General features: G+C 40.1%; 1 protein-coding gene across 3 annotated transcripts in view; it reads right to left on the reverse strand.

Annotated features, from left to right (window-relative positions):
• The window catches only part of LOC132817098 (myosin light chain kinase, smooth muscle-like), a 429,362-nt gene that overhangs the window by 20,521 nt on the left and 389,717 nt on the right, over positions 1-19,124 (reverse strand). For all 3 annotated transcript variants that reach the window (XM_060827247.1, XM_060827248.1, XM_060827250.1), the window contains 2 exons: positions 18,866-19,083; positions 16,600-16,723 (listed from right to left, as the gene is read on the reverse strand). In XM_060827247.1, coding sequence (XP_060683230.1) covers positions 16,600-16,723; positions 18,866-19,083 — 342 coding nt within the window. The remainder of the gene's footprint in view (positions 1-16,599; positions 16,724-18,865; positions 19,084-19,124) is intronic.

Consider the following 19,124-nt stretch of genomic DNA (forward strand, 5'->3'; position numbering starts at 1 on the left):
GGAATCCCTTTCCCAGTGAAGTAATTGACGCTTCCTCAGTAAATGTTTTTAAAGCTAAGATAGATTTTTTTTTGAACAGTAAAAGAAATAAGGGTTACAGTGAGAGGATGGGTAAGTGGAGCTGAGGCCACGAAAAGATCAGCCATGATATTATTGAATGGCGGAGCAGGCTCGAAGGGCCAGATGGCCTACTCCGGCTCCTGGTTTTCATGTTGTTATGTACTTGTCCTGCCACTTTCAATGATCTGTGTACATATACTCTGCTCTCTGCTCCTGCACACCCTACTTTTAATTGTCTTTCAATGTCCTTTTCATAAAAATGCTCTGCCTCACACTTCACTGCATTGAACCTCATCTGCTAACTATCCATCTGCTCCACCGATTTGTCCATGTCCTTTTGGAGTTGCGCACAATTCGCCTCACAGTTCACAATTTTTCCAAGTTTTGTGTCATACCTCCTGCACACGAAAGCTGGATCATTAATGTAGATCAGGAAAAGTAAGGGTTCAACACCGACCCCTGGAAAACTCCAATATAATGCTTTCTCTAATGAGAAAAGTATCAATTGAACATTGCCCCATTTCCTATCACTCAACTAATTTTGTATTCTTGCTGCTATGGTCTCTTTGAAATCATGACCAACAACTTACTTCACAGGTCTGCTGTGTGCCACTGTATCAAACCCCTTCTGGAAATCCATGTACGCCGCAGCAATAGTGTTCCTTTGTTGTTTGATTAGTGGTCCCTGCTGGCCTTGGGGTTTTGGGGCAGGCATCACCGGGGGGTGGGGGTGAGAAGGAGGGGTAGAGGCCCCAGACATGCTGCGTGTGTCCTGGCCAGATGAATTTTCACCTAGGCTTGAACTTGAACTTTGGTTTGCAGGTGGGGGTGGAGGGGTGTCCTGAGAGGAGACTCTGGGAGAAGGGGGAGAGGACGCGGGAGGGGTTTTCTCTTCTGGCTATCTTTTTAGTGGTACCACCCTGCCTCCATGCTCGAAAGAGGCAGCTGGAGTATGAACATGCCTGGAATAAAGTGCATGCCACCATCAGGATGTTCTGGGAATCATGCTGCTGATGTCATGTTAAAATCCAAGCAGTGCATCAGCTCAAACACTGCCAGCCAGGAACTGTGCTGTTCTAAAGGACACATCTGCCAAAGGGAAATCGGCACCCGCTTTGACAACAAGGACCTGGAAATCAGAGTGGTGGAGACTGGGGCCATTCTTTCATCTTAGGACTGCCAGACGAGAGATCAGCAACTACCTCGTCCATAGCTGTCATGAGTCAGTGCAATGTCCATGGTCTGGAGGAACACCCAACATGAAGGAGGTTAATGACTCTCTGTGCTCCACAAGTGTAAGTGCGACCCTCTTCATTCTGTTACTTCATAATTATGCTAACTCTGCCATTGCACCCCCCTCCAATCAAAGCTCATGGTCCTCCATTGTTATAATTTCAAACAACATCTACCTTCAGTCACTCTCACCCCTAACCCAATCCCCTTGACTATTAATGCTGCATGCCCTCTGCAGTGCTTCGTTACTTAGTGGAGACACTTCACTATCTTTCAACTCTTGCACCAACATTAACAGCTGTGCAGAGCACATTCATGTTTTTCTGTGTCTCATTCCAGCAGAAAATAGCCCAACAACAGGACACAGAAAGGCAACACAGGTGTCCACCATCCAGCTCCAAACCCGCACAAACAAAAAGGAGACCCTTACTCGAGCAGGAGAGGACAAAGGCCACTCAATATGGTGACATCGAGACCTCCAAGACACAGTTATTATCATATGCGATACAGTTTTCCTATCACTGCCACCGTGAACATGTATGTGACATTCTCAAATGTCAACCGCTAATTTACAACTCATTCCTGCTCTTGTCTCCTACAATCTCCAGCTGTCTCAGTCCTGTAGAGAACAGTCCCTCAGGACACCATCTCCACCTCCACCTCTGAACAAGAACTCACAAGTCTCAGGGAAAGCACCCTCCTGTCTCCAGCACCCGCCAACAGCCCAGATCCTGCCAGATCAATAGTTACATTAGTTAGATTAGAGGTGAGAACATGTTCTGGTGAGCACAGCACTGTCATGTCTCTTCAGCTGCCAAAGGAGAAACATTTCAGGTCATTGGCATTCAGATCAGGCAACTGGCTAGCTCCAGACAGGAGAGAACTCCCATGGTTTTGACCATTAATAACTTTATTCAAATTCACAATCAATACAGCAGCAGCATGCAGGATTATCAGAAGTACTGTACTCGATAAACTGATTCAGGTCAGAGGAGTCTACCAACACAACTGTACTTGGCTGCCTCCATTGACAGGTTGGCAGTTGCCATGCTGACCCAGGTCAATACTTACTGGATGTGTGTACAGATCTGCAGACAGCTGCATTAGCCATTGGTACTCAGCGTGAACAGGTGACAGAGGGACTAGGTATCTTGGCATCATTCTGGGTGCCTCCTCCTCACAGGGAGGCAGGATGGTGCCAGTAGACTTCCATCTGGGACCTGTTCCAGAGGTACCAGGTCCTCCAGCTCTACACTGACTGTGACCCTCAATCCTCTGGAAGAGTGAATCTGGCCAGCACACTCAGCGTGTCTGAGTCCTGTAGCTACTAAGACTCAGGGATTGCTCATCCAAAACTCCAAGGCTAACAGTTTACGGCAAGGTCCACACCCCAGGACTGAACCTAAAGCTTGTAGGAGGGAAAAGAGAAAGAAAAGAGTATGATGGCACATAGATTGTATGGGTTAAATCTGATTGTAAATACATCGTCACATTTGTAAATTGATGTTCACTTTTTATCATCAGCTGTGTGAGTGAATGCCACTTTAGCTGCAACTACAAGAGTAGAGAGTAGAGAAGCAGTCATTCTTTGTGCAAAATTCATACTTTCACTTGGTATTGTGTCCTCCAGTTGTCAGGAGATGACAATCTAAGAATTAAGCAGTATCCTCTACCTGTACCGTATTACAACAAAATCCTAGAAATGGAATCTGATTAGATTAGATTAGACTTACAGTGTGGAAACAGGCCCTTCGGCCCAACAAGTCCACACCGACCCGCCGAACCGCAACCCACCCATACCCCTACATTTACCCCTTACCTAACACTACGGGCAATTTAGCTTGGCCAATTCACCTGACCCGCACATCTTTGGATTGTGGGAGGAAACCGGAGCACCCGGAGGAAACCCACGCAGACACGGGGAGAACGTGCAAACTCCACACAGTCAGTCGCCTGAGTCGGGAATTGAACCCGGGTCTACAGGCGCTGTGAGGCAGCAGTGCTAACCACTGTGCCACCGTGCCACCCTAAACATTTTCATTTTCCCCACATTGACAGGAGACATCTTATGGCCCTTGTTGACTTCACACTGGGTACGTCTAATAATGAATGGACACCACTTCCAGGCAGTGTAGTGTCACGGACCTTCTCTCAATCCTTCACGAGGCCAGCTTTGGCAGGAACCTCTGCAATAGGAGGCTGCTCCTCATCCACTGGAGGTCGATGCTGATCTTGGGCTTCCATATGCATCTGCTTCTCATTTATACTTGAGGACACGCTTACAGCAGCGGCTGCAACTGCTTCTGTATTTGGATCCACTAGGGATGGTTCCAAAGAGCCTACGTGGGCATTATCAGAAACAGAGAGTGGCTCCTTGGCAATGGGATTATTTAGCAGTTGCAGCATTCATGAGTAACTTGTGTCCTCACAACATTGTGATATAGAGTTCTCCAACAAGGAAGATTAATGGGTTCCCCTACAAGGACCTTGCGCATTGATGATCTGACTCAGACCTAAGTTCCTTTAAACCATTTGGCACAGATACATTGTACATGCAGAAATTTTAGGAACTTTTCCCTTCACCCCAACTCCTACATTATCCAAAGGCAGAATTGCATATAGAATAATGATACTTAGGGAAGGAAATCTGTCATCCTTATCTGGTCTGATCTACACGAGACTCCACACTCACAGCAATGTGGATGACTGTTAACTGCCATCTGGACAATAAATGCTGGTCTAACCAGTGACACCACATCTCAAGAAGATACATTTTTTAAAAAGTTGGATTTTTGTATGCCAGGTATGAAGTGGACAGTACTTGTATCTGATACAAGCTAGGAAAGTTTGGAAGGTGATTGCAAATAAGATAAATCTTTACAGCTTGCCTGACATTACTCGTGTTTTAGAGACATTACTGAGACCAATTTGCAGTGTTAAATAATACAAACAAGATTGCTTGTGACCAGGTGTTTCAGTTGACAAAGTTGGTCAATGCATAAAGTCCACATACAGGATTATGTGATAACACGTATCCATAACCCGTACTGTGTAAGTGTCAGTAAGTGTTAATGTCATTCCCCTTGAAAGGTCTCACTTTACTCACATTTAGAGCCTGTGCTCTCAAAGGGGAGCAGAAATAAACACTTTCTGTATTCACTCTGCCTGTGGTGGTGGCCATTTCTCATCCTGACTGCACATTTATGCTTTGGATGAGGCTGGAAGGCAACACAGATACATGCTTCATCGAGTGTTTCTCAGGCTCATTCTACCTAAGTAACCCTCTCCACCCTAGAAAAATGTTCCTTTCTGCCTTACTCTTCCATTGGATTGGTCTTATCCATGTTCCTACCCAACTACTTTATTTAATTGCTCATCACTCCACTTTACTCCTTGAGCCCCAGGCAAACAGCTGAGTCATTTAAACATGGTTATGCGCTGACCCTCATTGGTGTCAGATTAGTGATGATTGTTGATGATCCCGTCTTTTCTACTGTACCGCTTATCCTCCCATGCTCTACCATCTCCCAGGCAAAAACAATGACTGCAGATGCTAGAAACCAGATTCTAGATTAGAGTGGTGCTAGAAAAGCACAGCAGTTCAGGCAGCATCTGAGGAGCAGGAAACTTGACGTTTCAGGCAAAAACCCTTCATCAGTAATAGAGGAATATTCCTGATGAAGGGCTTTTGCCCGAAACGTCGATTTTCCTGCTCCTCGGATGCTGCCTGAACTGCTGTGCTTTTCCAGCAACACTCTAATCTAGAATCTACCATCTCCCACCCTTATATGCTGAGCTTCCCCGATTCACGACCTGTGTATTCCACTGTACAGCCTTTGATCTCCACAACTGACTTCCCCAGAGTCCCCATCATAATACAACATCCTAATAATCCACCTTGACTGACTTGGAAAGACAACCCTGACTAATGTGTGACCAGACCCTTGGTTGACTTCTGTGCACCACTCAGACTCATGTCTTCTGAATCCCCAGATTGACTGCATTGGCTCTGCAGGACTGGCTGTTGCCCACTGCCCGGATTGTACGGGCATGGACCCCCTTAGCTGTTTGGTCCAAATGATGAACTTACTGCAGCAAGTTCCTGGACTGAGATTGGATGATGACCTTGACTTACTGTGATGGTAGCCCCTGGCTGATGACTGTGACCCTGGACTTGACAAATGACTACTGTCCTTAGATTTTGAGATATCATCCACTCCTCAACAGCTCTCATGGAAGAATGATCTGCATTTTATGTACACGTAACCTGAGTCAAGAGATTCTACAATGGAATTACCAACCATGATTGCAAGGTAGTCCCATGTCATCTAGTAACCACCCTTGGAAGGTAGCCGGCTCTTGAAAAGAAGGAACATGGGAGTTCTCAAGGATATAGGCAATAGGAAAGCTCCCACGTTCCTTGGCTTAGGCTCCTAAAACTGATGATTACAGATGATTTGTACTTGTTCACTGATGCAATAGAACTTTTCTCTATTAAAGACATCTGCTGCAATTATGATACGGCTCACTCAAGGTGTGTGCGTGTGCATGTGTGTGCGTGTGCGTGTGTGGACTAAACAGTGTCCTGCACATGGTGGAAGCTGGCTACATTGAAAAATCTGACAAGCCAGCGCTGCAGCACTGACCTCATCATAGGGAAAAAAGATGAAGCACAGCTGTGACTGACACAAACTGCATCAGTAACTTCCTTGGTACACTTGTGGGTTATGCGATTGCATACAGGTCTACACTGGGTCCTTGGAAGCAATCCCCAGTGGATTCATGGATTCAGCCATTTGCATATAAATTTAAATGTCTTGTTAAATGGGATAGGTTGCAGGTCCCAGTCCAGTAGGTGGTACAGTTCTGTGATGGCATCCTGGGACATCTGCAGTCTGTGGTATCAATGCACCTTACCCATCTGGAGGAAATGGCATCAAAATGGTAGACTCTGGGTCTCCAGTAGGTCCTCCTCCTGACTGTCCTTCATCGGTGACTTCTTTATGCAAAGGCTGTTTAGCAGCTGCTGGAGATTGCTGAGGGTCCTGGGAAAGGTTGGCTCATTTGTTCCTCCTCAATTTTTCTGCACCTTTGTTACACTGCACCCAAACTGACAACAACTTCTGCTGTCACTGTATCTATTAGTTATGCTTCCAATGAACCTGTGTGGGGAGTTATCAGGAATAAGATGCATTCTTCGTAATTTGAGCAATCAGCATTTTGACAAATGATGGTTTATCAATGTTGTCCATAATACAGTGGGATATGGAATACCCTGACAATGACAGCCAAGGAATTATGCAACATGAACCTTTGACATAGTGCAACTTATTCTGATGTATAAAGCAAAAACCATGTCATGCAAATATAGGAGAAGAGTGTAAGTGTGATAGGTTTATTGAAACCTTGCCTCTCATTTTCACCCAACCAAGGAAGGCAGCACTGCATCTCAGTACATATTGATGAGTTCAAGGTGAGAGGAAACCAGCTCCATGCCCTTTTGCAGCCTATGAGATCTTGGATTATCTTTGCACATTGTGGACTGCAGAAGACACTTTCAAGGGCATCCATGATTTCTTCTGGTTAACAGCTATATATAATCCATTTATTATGATCAATAACATGGTAAAGATTGTTTGTGCCCAGGATTTGTATTCCACACAGTATCTCATGCACCTCATTTGCAAGTTGTTGTGGTCACAGATATCTTCAACCTGTACTGTGAAATTGTCTGATTAACACAGTTGCCCCTTGAGGGTCCCCACATCACTCATAAGCAGAATGCTCAGGTAAAATAAAACACTGACTCTGCTCATTCTGATTTGGAGGAGCCGATGCTGGACTGGGGTGGATAAAGTTAAAAATCAAACAACACCAAGTTATACTCTAACAGGTTTATTTGGAAGCACTAGCTTTCGAAACGCTGGTTCTTTATCAGGTGGTGAAGAACCACCTGATGAAGAGGCAGTGCCTCAAAAGCTAGTATTTCCAAATAAACCTGTTGAAGTATAACCTGGTGTGTGCGATGTTTAACTCTGCTCACTCTGGATGTGGTTGCAATGATTTTTGATTGGAAAGCAACGCAGGTCATAATTGCCTCGTTTCTGTCTGGCACATAGGATGTTAAGTAAGTGCATGTTAATGAGGTGCAATTAGGCAGTAATGAAATGCAAATGCATGCAATAAACCTCTCGCTGCTCTCTAGCAAGATTAACATCTTACTGTTCAAAACTTAGTTACAAAATTGGACTTCTTTCTTCTTTGGCGTCTGATTTTTCAAGCATGCTATATGTTTTCAATTGACACACCATTGCTCATAATGTTCAAAGTTGGAAAAACGTATCCACTAATTTTACTTTTGCTTCACATTAGTCATTTTGTGCTGCATTGTTGCAGAGTTGCCTTGCATATATAGAAATTGTAAAGTTGTCCCGAAAATGATTGCAATAGTTTGCTTTCAGTTACATACTATATACACATGAAAATTTAATATAATTCTTTTTCAAATTTATAAGGGTGGATCCAAATTTAGATTCCACAGGAAGTCTCTCTGGAGGGGGCGTTCATGTGTGCAACACTGAATGAAAAAGCTACCATGCAACAGACTTTCCCATCTAATTCAAGAATTCAGTTGACTCGAAAACACTTGAAATATAGTATTCAGGCGGCACGGTGGCACAGTGGTTAGCACTGCTGCCTCACAGCGCCAGACACCCGGGTTCAATTCCTGACTCGGGCGACTGACTGTGTGGAGTTTGCACATTCTCCCCGTGTCTGCGTGGGTTTCCTCCGGGTGCTCCGGTTTCCTCCCACAGTCCAAAGATGTGCGGGTCAGGTGAATTGGCCATGCTAAATTGACTGTATGTTAGGTAAAGGGGTAAATGTAGGGGTATGGGTAGGTTGTGCTTCGGCGGGTCGGTGTGGACTTGTTGGGCCGAAGGGCCTGTTTCCACACTGTAAGTAATCTAATCTAATTAAAACAGGGGAAAAGCTGCAAAATATTTATGGCATTAAAATTGATTTTCCATTTAACAAGTAGAGTTAACCTTCATTTACTTTATCAGGTTCGTTAAATTTGCTTCAGCATGGAGTGTATAAATTTGGAATGGGTACTATGCTCCTTTTTATATCCTTTTAAAGTTAATAACTGGTAAGAGTGGATACTTACTATGGAAACAATTTTCCATCCGGAATGCAAAAATAAACTGATTTATCTTCAGACAGTCAAAGGAGCAGCTGGCACTGGGTGCAAGCCAATGGCTCCTTACTAAAACACTCTGAATTCTTTATGGTTTCAGCTTGTTTTAGAATAATCTTAAGTTTATTATCATCTTCAGTTGTATTTACATGATTTCCCTTTATCTGAGCTCTTACACCCACTTAATTAAGTTTGGATCTTTTTCAGACACAAAATCGTAAACACTGTTTTTTGGGGGATTAAAAATATATCAGATGCACTCATAAACATCATTTCCTTTTGGATAAAGTGTGCCAAGATTTTTAAACTCATCTGTCAAAGCCAAAAAAAATGTTTTATATGTAAACTACTTTTTGCTTAATATTTGAGGCACACAGTATAACATTCATTCCCCATATTTTAACATTCTTTGTCTTGCACTAACATTAATTTTATTATATTATTCATATCCAATAATTTTCATATCATTCATATTATTACATAATAATATTCATATTCATATACCTGATGATAAATAAAAGGCTGGTTTTCTTCTACCTAATTCTTCCAAAAATAATATTGGACACAATGTTCAAGTTATGACTGAAATAGTTAAAAAAAATCATTGATATTTCAAAATCTAATCGTTGTAAAATAGTGGCTACTACTGAGCTGTTATGAGCCCAACTGATGTTATTACTGGACAAGTCAGATTTCAGGTTTTAACAAGGTGGTCTCTTACTGAAACAAAAGCGTGCAATGTTGGAGACTTGCTTTTAACAACAAAATATAAGCTTATTGTGCACAAGATAAATATGATAAAATAGCATGAAACAAACAACTTGCACATAAAACACAAACATTGCAACAAACATAATCACACCAATCTTAATAGCATCCCATTACAGTACTCAAACAGTAGATAGAAATCCCTCGTTTATCTTACATAAACTTTGACTTAGCTGTGGCTTCAATTATTGGCCATGAGAAACCGATTGTCTCTTCCTTGATTTATCAGAAATGGAATTAAAATTTTCTTAGCTTTAAATATCTCCTTCATGTTTTAAACCAAACACTTTTGGTCTGGAACTTCAACTTACACGAAGGTAACCTATTCTTAACAATTCTAAACTATCTTTTCTCTTCCTCAGAGATACTGCTTAAACATTTGGTTCCAGCCATAACTTCTGTAGAACAGCAGTTAAATGAAACCAAAAAAAGCTTCTTATTCTAAGCTATGGGTATTTTTCCAAGCCCTGCAAAAAGTCTCAACTCTGAAAATTTAAAGCTCTACCCTGTTTGTTCACTCAAATTCTCCTAAAGGAAATCAATTCTTATTAACCCCTAAAACTACTTTTCTCAAACCTTTTTTGGAAGAAAAACATAATGGCTATAAAAATGCTTACAAGTTAATCATTAAACCCCTTTAGGGATACAGAAAACACAAATGTTTTGAGTTCAAATTTAAAAAGCCAAACACAAAAATAAACAAAATGAAAATATTAAGAAATCTCACACTTTACATCACTATGTTTACTTTTCCACACAATATGCTTCGTAGCATGAATAAAGTTAATAACATCTAGTTGTATGAACTAACTGCTACTTACTAAATTATTTTGCTCAAAATAAATGGAGGAAGAATTTATTCTCTCTTCAGTTCAACAAACAGATCAAAGATGCATGGATAATCAATTCAAAAGCTATGAAGGTATTGCATTCAATCGAACCAGCTGGGTTTGAGCTTTCCTAATTGAAAATCACTGCCTGCCTCCGTTCCTTTAACAGAAAAGTAAGAGTCATAGAGATGCACAGCATGGAACAAACCCTTGAATCCAACTCATTCATGCTGATCTAATATTTTAAGTTGATCTAGTCCCATTTGCCAGCATTTAGCCATTATGCATCTAAACCCTTCCTGTTCACAAACCCATCCAGATGCCTTTTAAATGTTGTAGTTGTACCATCCTCCACCATTTCCTCTAGCAGCTCATTTCACACATGCACCATCCCCTGTGTTAAAAAGTTATCCCTTAGGTTCCTCTTATTTCTTTCCTCTCTCACCCTCAACCTTTGCCCTCTAGTTTTGGACTCCCCCAACCATGGGGAAAAGATTTCAACTATTCATTCTATCCATGCCCTCCATAAGGTCACCCCTCAGCCTCCGACGGTGGAGGGAAATAGCCCCAGCCTATTCAGCCTCTATAACTCAAAACCTCCAGTCGCAGCAGCATCCTTGTAAAATCTTTTTTGAACACTTTAATGTTTCACAACATCTTTCCTTTAGTGAGGAGACCAGAATTGAACTCAGTATTCCAAAAGTGGTTTAACCAATGTCCTATACAACTGCAACACGACCTCCTACCCCTGTATTTAAAGCACTGACCAATAAAGGCAAGTGCACCAAATACATTCTTTACTATCATGTCTAACTGTGTCTGCAAAAATCTAGGTCGTTGTCACTCAACTGAGATACTCCATTGCATGTAAATCAGAGGATGATAACTCAGAGACATGAATTGCTGAGAGACTAGGCACCAGAGGGGTGGAAGAATAATTTAGGTGTCAGCTTCCTGGATAGTGAAGTCAAACTCAAATCCGAGTGCAAAAGACTCATACGAGCACTTTGATGAGCAGTCTTCAGAGGAAAATGAATGCACATATACTCCAGAAAATGAATGCAATGAAAATGGGAGCTGGCATTTGAAGTAAGGCAGCTTCAGCTCTGGACATTGAAGCTTGAGCGGTAACTAGAGTAACTGAGGAGCATCTGCAATGCTGAGACCTTAGCAGCTGGGAAAAAAGTCACTATTTAAGGCCTTTTAGCCTAACACACTCAGGAGCTGAAACTGTAGAACCCCTCAGGAAGTGTACCTTTCAAAGAATGTACATGGGAAATTACAAGTATTAAAAATGCATCAAGGCACCTCAGGCACGTTATATAATTTCCAACTTGAAATGTTTTGCTAATCAGCTGTATACCTGACATTAAAAGTATTTTGAAAATATTAAGACTATCACAATCACATTGCAAAGGACATGGTGTGTGGAGACAGGTTAAAATTTATTGCAATTTCTGTAATATTCAACTTGAAATGTTTTCTGATTTTTAAAAAAATTGTGAAGAAAGTATACTTTTGGCAAAAAAAATAGTATTTTTCTGAATGTGGTTACCCTGCAAGTTAAGACTGTTGTTTCCTGAACAAGTACGAGGCTACCAAAAAGAGTGGGATTTACAAATCTAGTAACTACTCAACATCTCTCTAGCACTCTGAGATGCCAAGTAACATACCATATAAAGTAAGGCAAAAAAAAAGCTCATGTTAGATGCCAAGAATTCAAAATTGCAGGAAGATTAGAGTAGTATAGAAATTGCAGGATGAAATTAATAAGGAAATTAGTAAAACAAAGAGGTCATGAAAAGATATTGGGAAGCAATTCAGTAAAGGCTTCAAATATAAAGATTGATAAGAAAAGGTTGGGACAATAAGAGTCCAAAGGTATTGTGTGATTCTTGATGAATGTTATCCACCCATTTTCATTAAAAAAAAGGGATGAAGCTATCTTTGCAGTTCAGGAGTGAACCATTGGTTGGGATATTAATAGTGAAAGCAAAATATTAAGATGTCTAGCATCATTAAATAAAAGTCAGGTCTGGATGAAATGTATCCTGGGTTGCTAAGGGAAAGAAGAGGAGAAATAATGAAGGCTTTGACTATTGTTTTGCAATTCTCTCTATCTATGGATTTGGAGTGGGAAGACCACTACAGTCATACTGTTGTGTAAAAACAGAAGATGGCATAGACTTAGTAATTTCAGACCACTCAATATAACCTCAATGGTTGCCAAATTTATTAAAGTATTCTGAAGCACAATATCATTTAGAAAGGAATACAAGGCAAAGTTCTATCTGATGAACCTGAAATGATTTTTTTGACAAAGTATAGAGGAGAGTCAATGAGCATAGAAACTTGTAAATACTTTATGGGAATTTTAACAAAAGTCCTGACAAGGTTTTGTATGGCAAATTTATGGTAAACTAAATGCCCATGGGATCCAAGTGAAGTTGGCAAGTTGGAGATAAAATGTCAGGAAGTAAAGGGTCATGACCGACAAGCTAGAAGGCATTCAGTGTGGTTTCACAGAACTCAATTCGATTCATCTTGTGTGATATCAAAAAACAGCTGAAGGCACAGGATACTGAAAAGACCATGGGATCTGATAATGTTCTGCTTGAGGTCTTGGGATCCAGAACTAGCTGTAGTCCTAGCCAATCTGCTCCAATCCAGCTACAACATGGCAGCTTCCTGACAATATAAAAATTACACAGGTATGGCCTGGACATAAGCAAACAAACTCAACCACGTCAATTACTGTCCCATCAGTTTACCCTCATCAAAGTGATGGAAGGAGTCATCAATAGTGCTATGGCAGAGGCTGCAAAGAAGGAGGTGCCATCTTTTAATGAAAAGCATAGCAGTTACTCATTGTTTCTTAGTGAGTTTCAGGTAGGAAATTTTCTCCTTGGAAATTGTGCACAGAAATTACTTTCTCCTGAGAACCCATTTCTACCACTGCATCTTCCCTTGTCAAACAACTTGCTCATTCTCCAAGTTTTGACATATCACAAAGGAATACCTCTTTCAATTCATGGCACAGAATTCCATGTAGATTTTTACACCTTTAAACTCGTACAGACAGCACCAAGCACTTCAGATTTATACCATCAGCCAAGAGAATCAACTAGTAACTAATGTGAAAGTAGTTGACAAGTTCTTTAAATATTGCTGATGTGGATCTTTAGGTTGCTCAGTTGTGTGAGGCTAAGAATAAGGATCTAGCTTCAGGGTTGAGCTTCATATGACACTGCTGATCTCAAATCAGCATTGCATACTAATCTGCTTGCTGTGTGTAACTACAAAAGTTGTACAATGTGCATTGATTAATGCTGAAAATGTGTTGCTGGAAAAGCGCAGCAGGTCAGGCAGCATCCAAGGAACAGGAAATTCGATGTTTCGGGCATAAGCCCTTCATCAGGAATGCTTGATGAAGGGCTTATGCCCGAAACGTCGAATTTCCTGTTCCATGGATGCTGCCTGACCTGCTGCGCTTTTCCAGCAACACATTTTCAGCACTGATACTCCAGCATCTGCAGACCTCACTTTCTCCTCGCATGCATTAATGCACTGACCGATATGGCATCTCACGCAGTTTATACCAAAATGTACGTGCACATTGAGAACACTGTTTTGGAGGACTGAAGGACCATAAATTAACAAATGCAAAAAATTCCAATTTCTTGTCCCATAATTTCTAAAACTAATTCACCCAGCTAACATGAACAGTTCAAGACAGGTTAACAACATTAGTTTTCTTTGTGATGGATTCCACATCAGAATTAATCTTAAAATGGCCAAACACGGTGATTTTAAATTAGCTGGGAAAGTGATAGTGAATTTTATGTACTCAGTGTCATTAGTTTGTAAATAGCTAGGAACTTCTGCTGAGAGAAAAAAAGGCCCATGAGTTGTAAGTCACCACAAGTTGGTGGATGATTTCCACCAATTTGCCTTTAGCATCCCATTTATGGGAGCTGACGATTAATGCCCAAAACGACTTCAAACAAAATTACGACATTTGATCTATTAAAATTAATTAAACATAAAAAAAAGTTCTGGTAACTGTATAAGTCAAGATCTCTTTACGATAAGATTTATATACCTTCTGTGCTGAGTAACCTCTCTGCCTCAAAAAATGAATAACTGAAGTTATAGAGATATATTCCTGACAGCAGCACGTCATTCCTAAAGATATTAAAAAATAAGCAATGAAAACTTTAACTTTAAAACAAAATTTTTCTGTATTTTCTGACTCTATTAATTAATTATTTATTTCCTTCTTCTTAGTTTCCCTTTCTGCTTCCAATATTACCCAGATTCACTGAGTTTGTTTCTCTACCATGCCTTTATTTCTCTATTCTTATATCTCATAGGTCAGGGAGAAGAATTTTTGACTTTACCATTCATCAAGACTTCAGGGACACTGTTGATCTCACCATGCCATTTTTAGTAACATCTCCAGCAATATACAGTCCAAATTGGTTATGAGCTGAAGATAAGGAAAATAATCTAACAAGTAGAGCATGCCAGATAATGTCCTACTCTTATAAATTCTTGGCCATTAAGGTCTTATACATACATGTAGTTAACTAGAAATAATGCATTGACAGCTGGAATGTGAACTTCAACAACAGAAAAAATATATCCTAAGCTCTAATTAAATTTATAAAATGCAACTTATTTACACCATTAGTACAGCAAGCACTTTATCCAAAAGTGAGACAAATACAGGTATTTTTAGACAGTTTTCTTCTCAAACTGATGCAACAGAAGTTCTTGTAGCTAATTAGCTAATGGAGAGAAAGAGGAAGAGAGGAGACCTGATCGAGTTGTACAAAATAATGAAGGGAATAGATAGAGTGAATAGCCAGAGACTTTTCCCAAGGGCAGGATTGACTGGTATGAGAAGTCATAGTTTGAAGATATTAGGAGGAAGGTATAAAAGAGACATCAGAGGTAGGTTCTTTACACAGAGAGTTGTGAATGTATGGAATGCGTTGCCAGCTGTGGTGGTGGAAGCAGAGTCATTGGAGACATTTGAGCGACTGCTAGACATGCACATGGATAGCTGTGAGTTGAGGGGTGTGTAGGTTAAGTTACTATGTTTTACATTAGGATTAAATCTCAGCACAACATAGTGGGCTAAAGGACCTGTTCTGTGCTGTATTTTTCTATGTTCTATATTAGCTACATCTTCTCAGAAAGGTATAATTGTAATTTTGTATGATGCAATATCAAACAATTTTGCCTCTTAAGTGAATTTTCTTTTGCTCGAAACCAAAGTTTTGCAGTAAACATGTCCTATGCAATTGCAGATATTTAACTTTGATGAGATTGCACAGGCCACAGAACTAATTTTACTTACAATAAAAGAAAGCATGACACAAAATATTCACAGATATTAATAGTATAAACTATACATCAATATGTTCAAGAAAAGTTCATCATTGTTTAATATCCTTAAAAATATTTCCTGAAGATGTTGTTTGGTACTGAAAGCTATTCAACGATAAAGCTCTGATAACTTTAAAGGACTTCAAAATAAGACTTCTTTCCAATAAAGTTGCACATTTTTGGATTAACTGAGAAGAATATACTTAAATCTTTTGCAGTCATATTCTCTAATTAGATTTACAGTAAAAAGTGAGGTCTGCAGATGCTGGAGATCAGAGCTGAAAATGTGTTGCTGGTTAAAACGCAGCAGGTCAGGCAGCATCCAAGGAACAGGAGATTCGACGTTTCGGGCACAAGCCTGATGAAGGGCTTTCTCAGGCAGTTCATTCCACACATGAACAATGTTCTGCGTGAAAACATTGTCCCTCAGGTCCCTTTTAAATCTTTCTCCTTTCACCTTAAAATATGCACTCCAGTTTTGAACTTTCTAACCCTAGGGAAAAGACTTTTGCTCTTCACCTCATCTGTGCTCCTCATGATTTTAGAAACCTTTGTAAGGTCACCCCTCAGACTCCAATGCTCCAGTGAAGAGGTGCCAGCCTATCCAGCCTCTTCCTGTGTTTATAAGGTTCAGCAAGTTCCCAGAAAAATGTGCCTATTAATATACAACCAGAAATCAAATATAGATCCCGAATTGGGTTGTTAGTATTAAGGTATCTACTCCTATTTTCATCAATGCATTAATTAGTAATTTAAATAAACCTACTAATCTACTCTAAATTCAAAAACACCAGAAAAATTTCCACTTTTATCATCTGCCTCTTGTAAAACACATCAGGTTTTCATTCCACTTATTTTGATATAATAAAGATTACATGTGGTTTCTGCAAAGATATGGGATCTGTTGGATTATTGCTCAGCACTATTTCCTTTGGTTACAAAATATAAAGAAATGTATCTGCATTAGTGATAAACATTTAATTAAAGATATGTGAGACGATCCATTGAAAAATGGATATTTACTTTGGCAAAAATATAAGTGTTATATCTCTGCGAGTTTTCACATATTCATGATATAATTAAGTTCACGTCACAGTTGCAATTGACTTTACTTACAAGATATAGCAGATGACTCCTATGCTCCACATATCTGTTGCATACCCAATTGGTTCATAGTTGATAACTTCAGGAGCCACAAATTCAGGTGTACCAAATAGAACCTTTAATGATGTTGCACTTTCTGGAAGAAACAGCATAAAAAACCCAAGTTATGCTCCAATCCTACTTCTGCTGAAACAATTGAGCTCAGCAAATTAGTACCTCATTGCAAAAGCAAGCTAGTTAATTTTCAGCCTTAACAGAAGATTACAGCTAGCTATCTAGATTGGGCATTTGCCAAAGAGTTGTTCCATTTCGTGAGGATGGGCTGAGATCAAAGGAAGGGGAAAAGTACTCACAGAACAATGAGAGAAATGAGATCTCAGTTTGGAGCATAAATGGGAAGGTGAAGCACTCATGAAGCAATTTATCAATTCATAAGTGAAGTCAAAAGAAAATGTGTTAGAAAGCCTAACAAATATCAATGAAATTACATTGGCAGCAATTTACAACTGCTGCCTGCCTACTTGATTAATGCACATGAATATTAATATGGGGAGCACCTTAGCTCTTCCTTGACTCCCCAAATCCCATTTGACATTTTTCTCAGGTGGGTTTTTAAGTAAGCACACAGAAATTCCACCCCAAAATAAATAGACTCGCATTTATATCATACCTCTTATGACCTCAGAACTTCACTAATCACTTGGTGCAGTGAAGTACTTTTGAGACAGTGTTGTAAAGTAGGAAATGTAGTACAGCAAAATCCTGGAAACAGCTATGTGACAATGAACTGTTCACTTGTTGCGGAGTAATTTATTTGTTCATGAGATGCGGGCATCACTGCAAATGCAAACATCTGCTGACCATACTGAATTGCCCTTTAAAGGCAGTTGAGAGTCAACAGCATTGCCGTGGATCTGGAGTTGCATGCACACCAGACTGAGAAAGCCTTGCATATTTTCTTCCCTAAAGGACATAACTGATTAGTTGGGTTTTTTGAACAATGCTTGTTTCAAAGTTACTATTTATGGGACCAACTGTCATTTCAAGATTTTATAAATTTAACTTAAATGCCACTAGAGACATTGGTTCAGAGATAAATATAGACTGGGACACCAAAGGTACCTCTCTTGCTCTTCTTTTTAATCGTGTGTTGGGATTAAATGCATTTGTTTGGGAGATAAGATGGAAGCCTGCCATTATTTGTGCTGCAAACATACTTGACATCAGTAGGAGTTACACTGTAGACTGAAGCTCAGCTTAATCAGTCATTCTTTGAATATGCTAATGAGGCCTTGAGGACCCACTTGACAAACATTAAATGCTGTCATTAAAAGAGCCATTCCTGCCCATTGCCTGTAGCTGCAAGTCCCTTCTAACTGTCAGTTGCAAACATGCACAATTCTGCTGTTCCCTTTCCCAGTTACCCTGAGGTGCTGGTATGGAGCAAGCCTGAACCTCATGGCAGTGATAATGAAGATCAACATCATCTGCCATTCTGCGTATTAGCTGGAAAGTGACCCAGTCTTCTTCTGGTGAGCGCTCACCTTGAGCAGATGCTGCTATAGATAGGAATAAGCAGGAGGCTACTTACAGACACAAGTTGGGGTATCACCTGGTCAGAGAAGCCAAGTTACAATTTTTAAATACAAATGGGCATGATGTGTACTGTGCATGCTCTATCCATTTCTACAAAGCAACAAGTAGCAATAATCAACAGTTTTTAAAGACATGTCAATCTAACCTTGTTTTGACAGAACTCTTGTGATGGCAGGAGTGCAGGTCCTTGTGGACCATCAAAAACAATACAGGTCCATACCAGCCATTGGTTCAATATTTTCCTTCCTTTTTTATTTTCATTTAATGGCTCAAATTTCCCCAGGAGCCATAGATTTGTCATTTTAATTTATATAAATGCAAGTGTTTTGTTTGTTTTACTACTAAAAGTCAAGGAAAAGTTTGTGAATAACTTATTCACGCATGTAGAATGTCTGTTTATGTTAATTGTGAGGGACTAGGAGAAGGATGGGCAGTGGGAACGGGGAAGATCCTGAACAGATGAGAAGGGGAAGCCTAAGACTTTTGCATCATGGCACATTCTTTCTAGTTACCTGAAAACTGAATTGGCAGTCCCTGGAAGCCTATTGTGTAAAAGAGCTATCATAAATCACTTTGACTAACAAGGATTTAAAAAAAACTGTTTCAGCCATATGGATCCAGTGGGGTGACTAATTCATACAAAACAAAATATGACAAAGTGGTATTCTCGTAAAGTCATTACCTAATCTTCTTGCAAGTCCAAAATCAATAAGTTTTATCCTTGCTCCTGTTTTGTTGACACACATGATGTTTTCTGGCTTTAAGTCCAGATGTACAATCCCCTGTTTGTGGATGAACTGCACACCTTCATTAATTTGTAGCATATATTTGATGCATTCTCTCTCAGTCAACTCAAAGTCCTCATCGATTATTCTCTCAAATAACTCCCCACCTGAAACTCTGAGAGACACAAAGTTACGTTGGATAAAACAATGAGAAAA

Source organism: Hemiscyllium ocellatum, chromosome 7 (assembly GCF_020745735.1).
Source record: "Hemiscyllium ocellatum isolate sHemOce1 chromosome 7, sHemOce1.pat.X.cur, whole genome shotgun sequence".
NCBI classification, from domain to species: Eukaryota; Metazoa; Chordata; class Chondrichthyes; order Orectolobiformes; family Hemiscylliidae; genus Hemiscyllium; species Hemiscyllium ocellatum.